General features: G+C 39.7%; 1 protein-coding gene across 1 annotated transcript; it reads left to right on the forward strand.

Annotated features, from left to right (window-relative positions):
* The first annotated feature begins 2,758 nt into the window (after positions 1-2,758).
* On the forward strand, positions 2,759-5,472 carry LOC142345954 (uncharacterized). Its single transcript, XM_075398421.1, has 2 exons — positions 2,759-4,583; positions 4,724-5,472. The coding sequence occupies exons 1-2, from the start codon at positions 2,759-2,761 to the stop codon at positions 5,470-5,472; spliced, it is 2,574 nt and encodes an 857-aa protein (XP_075254536.1).
* Positions 5,473-5,828: the final 356 nt, after the last annotated feature.

The following is a 5,828-nucleotide window of genomic DNA, read 5'->3' on the forward strand; positions in this document are numbered from 1 at the left end:
GATTCTACAATGCAAGTACCTAAAGTTTAAATTGAACGGTGTTTATGCAGCTGACAATTTCCCCTTGAACATGCCAACCAAATCATTTAACATCGTTAATGCATCGCCAGCATCTTCACCTGGATCTCATTGGGTTGTGCTTGCAAAGAGATATGAGAGAAAATTTACTTCGCCGACCCGCTAACATTACCCATTTATTCACATAAACACATAACAGACCGATTTCGACAAAGCACTACTGATAGCATAATAGTGGACCTTATGAAAGACCGACGTGACTCAAACAAGCCCCTGCAAAGTGCAAACTCTCAAATGTCTGGAATTTACTGTATTTATTTTGCTCAATATGTTTCAATGATAACTTTCCATTCATTCCCGATATAAATGAGGTTCAGCTTTTTTCATTTGTTAAAAATGTGAATTGAATATTCTAGAAGTTTCTTTATATTGTCTGATGACTCATCAGATCAAGCAATACATTTGAGCACTTTTGAAATAAAGTCAGGCCCTGTATTAAGAGACAGAAAGCCTGGGAAACAACTTTCCAGCTTGAAAACAAATTCAAATTTTGTCTAGACAATGGAATGTTAGGTATGTAAATAACTAAGATTACAGCATCGTGACGTTAACTCAGCTAGACATGAAAAACAAACAGCTTTCTCGCATCCGATTGGTTGATTAAATCTCTGAGAAGTTGGTCCCGGGGACTTGAAAACTAATCATTGCTTTCTGCGTTACATTCTGATATCAGTTCACGAAATATTCAATTTTTCTTTACAGAATTCAGATTTTCTCAAAATTGACGTAATCGGAGCAACATTCCCGTGTTTTCGAAATGCCACAAGTCAAGTGTGATATTTGCCAGCAACTGCTTGCTGATAAAAGGGGCCTCAGGCGTCACCGAAAAAGCATCCACAAGATCTATCCGCAGGCTAATTCATTCGAATGTAATGAGTGTGGTTTCTCGACGAAAAGTCTCTACGAACCAGCGGGACATATGACAGTACAACACGATGCGCCCAATCCCCGCTACTGTCTATATTGCAACAAATGCTTCCCTCGCGATGTTGATTATTTAGAGCACATGAACGGTGTTCATAGTCTGCCAGCATGGAATATTAACTCGGAAAACCTTCAACATTTGGGTATTTTACCAACAGAACGAGCTTTTGGGGGCGCTCTAAAAACGTATGAAATTGCGGTCGGGGCGAGTGATCTAGATCTACTTCATAACATGCATATCAAACGACAAAAAATTGAAAACATTGTTCGATTGAGCGTTCAACAGCATTCGCAAAAAGTTCAGTTTAGCTCAAAAATACGAGGAGTTAAAAAAGCCTCCAAAACATGACAATGAATTTTCATCAAGTCAGCCAGATGGCATCTCTTTGTACGTAATTTCAAAAATGGAATTCGTTGATTTTGGAGGTCTCACAGACAAAAGCTTCCATGCCATGGTTGAACAGATGCTTCTGGCGTTGAACAACTTCGCCTCACACGGTAGCGGTTGGACCCTCGATCAGATTGACCACATAGAAGTACGATTGGTAAAAAACAAACCAATAAGCGCATCTTCATATCTAGCGCTTCCCGTAAAAACTCTCTCATACGTCAGTTTTGCTCAATATACGAAACAGAGAGGATGAAAATTGTTTCCTGTACTGCTATACCGCAGCATGTCATTTGAAATTTGGGCCACGACTGGTTCCTGTTGGCGCTTCATCACGCAGGATAACCAGCCCCGCTACATACGGAACAGGGAATCCATTTGCGAAACAAGCAAATGATGAGTTCAATATGCCAATGGGTTTTCATCAAATGGCAAGATTCGAGGAACTCAATGATGTCTGTGTCAACGTTTTTCGGTGAAAAAAATTCTAACTTTCAGACCTTAAGCCCCCCCCCCGCAAAATTTAAAAAGAATCCAAAACAAAGAATCTTCAAAAACTATGATAACACAAAAACCTAATTTTTAGGTACGCTGAGAGCGGGTTAACGCCATTCAGAGTATTGAAAAAGACAAACTGCGACTTTAATTTGGTTCTATTGCTGCTAAGTGATGGTCAAATGCATCACTACGTTTTGATTCGAAATTTGTACAGTCTTATACATAGGGTCCGCGAGCGAGTACCAAGGATTGAAAACTATCTTTGTCGAAACTGTTTTCACGTTTCTTCCTCAAAACTACGTTAAAATAAACATATTGGCTTCTGTCAACAAAACAAGCCAGCAGTTGTTAGAATGCCACAGAAAACTTCATTCGTTTATAAAAAAAATCCAGTCTCGATGGTTTGCTCCAATAGTTGGGTTTTTCGACCTGGAATCAATCATTGAATCAGTCTCTGGCTGTAGAAACAATCCGCAAAAACCAGGAACAAGAATTATAGAGCTTCACAAGCCACGCAGCTACGCAATGCTTTTTGTTGGGCAGGATGAGGTCGAGCCCTTTGATTTTGAATGTGAGAGCGGTGCTGGCATTGTGTCCAAGTTTGTGGAGTCTCTCGAGCGAATTGCAAAGAAAGTACATAATGCTAAACAACAAAACCTATATTTTAAGGGTTAGCCGCCATATTCAAAAGAAGATGCAGAAGAATGTTGGATATGTGAAGAAGCGCTGGAAAACACAACGGAAAATCCAACTGTTTTAGATCACTGTCACTTTACGGGTCAATTTTAGGATGGGCACCCAACAGTTGTAACATCAATCGAAAGTTCTTAAACTACACCACGCTATTTGCTCACAACCTTTCGAATTACGATGTACATAACGTTATTCTTGCCCCTACAAGGAAGCAACTTGAGCAATACAATCTCAATCATACCCAGTACAGACAAAAAATTCATAGCCGTTGAAATTGGTGTTCTGATCAAAATGCACCCGGACAAAAATGGAGTTGACAAACCAGTGTATGAGCATATACGACTATTAGACTCGTTCCGATTCATGTCGTCATCACTAGATACCTTAGCCAACAGTTTACCAGCAGATGAGTTCTCCCTGCTCGAAAACTACTTCAAAGACTGGTCAGAATCATCTGTTCAAATGCTAAAACAAAAGGGTTTCTTCCCTTACAACTATATTGACAGCTTTCCAAAACTCAGAGAAACTGAACAGCCATCGAGAAAAAAGTGGACTAACAGCCTTCAACAGTATCAAGTTAGTGTAACTGAGGATGAGTACGAGCACGCTCTTAGAGTTTTCCAGGCGTTCAAGTGCAAAACAATTGGGGATTATTACAACCTCTATTTGAAAACTGATGTTTTCCTTCTTGCTGCTATCGTACTTTGCTTCCGCAAGGTATGCTACCAAACTTACGGACTTGACTGCTGTCAATACTACACAGCTTCAAATCTATCGGGTGACGCTATCCTAACAATTTGTAAAGCACCCCCTGAACTTCTCACGGACAGGGAACAGTTGGAAATGGTCGAGGGGTTGATCCGGGGTGGAGTGAGTTCCATCTACAACAAAAGACTCTCAATTTTCAACAACAAGTATCTCCCGAATTTCAATCCGAAAGAGCCTTCAACGTTCATAATTATGATTGACGCCAACAACCTCTATGGTGGCATAATGGAACAATTCTCATTACCTCTCAACGATTTCGAGTTCATGGACCAACAATGGGACTCTGAACTTGAACCCCAATTCATTCAGAAAGTATTGGAGACTCCTGACGACAGTGAAGTTGGATACATTTTTGAAGTGAACTTGTCATACCCAGACGCACTTCATGACCTTTATTCTGATTTCCCCCTAGCTCCAGTGAAGCAGCAGGTTGAATCGTGCTGGTTTGGCGATTATCAAGAAGAACTCTTAACTTATATGCAGATAAATGCCCCACCCTCGAGTAATAAGCTCATTCAAACTCTATTCCCCAAGAAAAACTATATTCTACATTACCAGACACTAAAACTATATGTTCAGATAGGTATGAAAGTTGAAATACTGCATCGTGCGCTAGCGTTTAACCAATCAAAATGGTTGGCACCATATGTTCAACTCAACACGCAAAAACGAAAGGAGGCAAAAAACAAATTTGAGGAAAATTTTTATAAACTGATGGTCAACAGCGCCTTCGGAAAAGCATGTGAGGGGAAGAGGAATCAAATCAAGGTGAAATTAGCCCGCAGTGAATATGAGGCTCTCAAGTCGACTTGCACTCCACAGCTGAAATCTTTCAAAATAATTGGTGAAGATCTGGCAACAATTAGCCTTAACCAAACTGAAATTCTGTGGGATAAACCAACAATCGTTGGTGCATGCATTCTGGATCTCTCCAAGAAGTTCATGTTTGACTTTCACTATAAATCTATGAAAAAACATTTCAACTGCAAACTGTTATACTCAGACACAGACTCATTCGTTTACGAGATCAGATCTAATGACTTTTACGCCGAACTGAGACGAAAAACTGCTCTTAAAGATCTCTTCGACTTCTCCAACATCCCTAGCAACCATGAGCTCCATGACCGTGGTAATGCCCGGGTTACACTAAAGTTCAAGGATGAGATGGGTGGTAAACTGATCGCGGAGTTTGTGGGCCTCAAACCAAAACTATACTCCATCAACTTTGCGGATGGTGAGTATACATTTAAATTTTTCTTCGGGAACAAGAAAAGATTGATTCCTCTAACGTGTAAAAGACAGAGCAAGACTGGTGAAAACGTAAAAGTTTTTAGAAAGGTGTAAGAGGCTCAAAAACAAAAGTGGAAATTTTAGGATCTGCAAAGCAGTCAGCCAAAGGTGCCACGAAGGATGCTCGCAGTAAGATGACTCAAGAATTGTACAAGCAAGTGCTCAACGGTAGAGAAACAGTGAGACTAGTCAACACAAGAATTGCTTCTAGCAAACATCAATTGATGACAAATGTTTGTAACAAAAAATGGCTCTCTGGATATGACGATAAACGCTATATTTTTGACAATATGATCACTACAATACCGTACGGCCATCACGCTCTGCGAGAGGAAATGTTCATGTTGAAAATTCTTCGTGATTCTGATTGGAGTTCAAGCGATGATGAGGAGACTAACGTTCACTTTGCCGAATCAACTATGGAGCAGAGTCCGCCGATTACTCAACACACACAGCTTCCAGAAACTTGGTCACCACCTGATTCAGGTTTTAACCAGCGTGAGTACACTGAGGATGGGGATGATATTGTCAATTTTGTAAACCTTACTCTACAAGAGATTGAAGGAGAGCTTGAAAGATGTTTTTTCATAGACGACCAGGCCATTGAATCAGGTTCGTTGCCTAGTCTTCTCGACCTAAGACCAACATCTCCAATTCGTCTTTCTTCTAACACTTCAACACAAAAGCAATCCATCCACCGAACCGGACCATCAACAAGTATGGATAGTGTAAAACGAACGATAGAGCTGATATCAGACGATGAATCTATCAATGTAGAAGGAATAAAGAAAAGAAGAGTAGTGATAATAGACTCAGATAGTGAAGAAAACTAAATTTGTAAAACTTAAAGCTTACGTTTTTGTGATTTTTTCGTCTCAGCTTTAATTCTATAAAGTTTTTACCGTTTGGTGCAATGAAGAAAGCTTTTCAACTACAGTCATAAAACTGTTCATATTATATGTCTTTAAACTCCCACATAAGCAGTTGATCAATTTATATCTAACTCGTTTTTGTCCTCAGTACCTTCAATCCATAGTATAAGTCTTTTAAAGCCCCCCATATAAGCAGTTGATCAATTAATATCTAAGTCATTTTTGACCTCAGTACCTTCAATCCATTGTGTAAGTCTTTTAAAGCCTCCCATATAAGCAGTTGATCAATGTATATCTAAGTCATTTTTGTCCTCAGT

The sequence above is a fragment of the Convolutriloba macropyga genome, chromosome 9 (assembly GCF_964194025.1).
Source record: "Convolutriloba macropyga chromosome 9, txConMacr16.3, whole genome shotgun sequence".
Taxonomy (NCBI): Eukaryota; Metazoa; Xenacoelomorpha; order Acoela; family Convolutidae; genus Convolutriloba; species Convolutriloba macropyga.

Bases quoted from the DNA above. Each gene is read 5' to 3' on its own strand.
- LOC142345954 (XM_075398421.1), top strand. From the start codon at position 2,759: ATGTACATAACGTTATTCTTGCCCCTACAAGGAAGCAACTTGAGCAAT. The intron at 4,584-4,723 runs GTGAGTATACAT...TGGAAATTTTAG, and splicing joins CTCCATCAACTTTGCGGATG to GATCTGCAAAGCAGTCAGCC.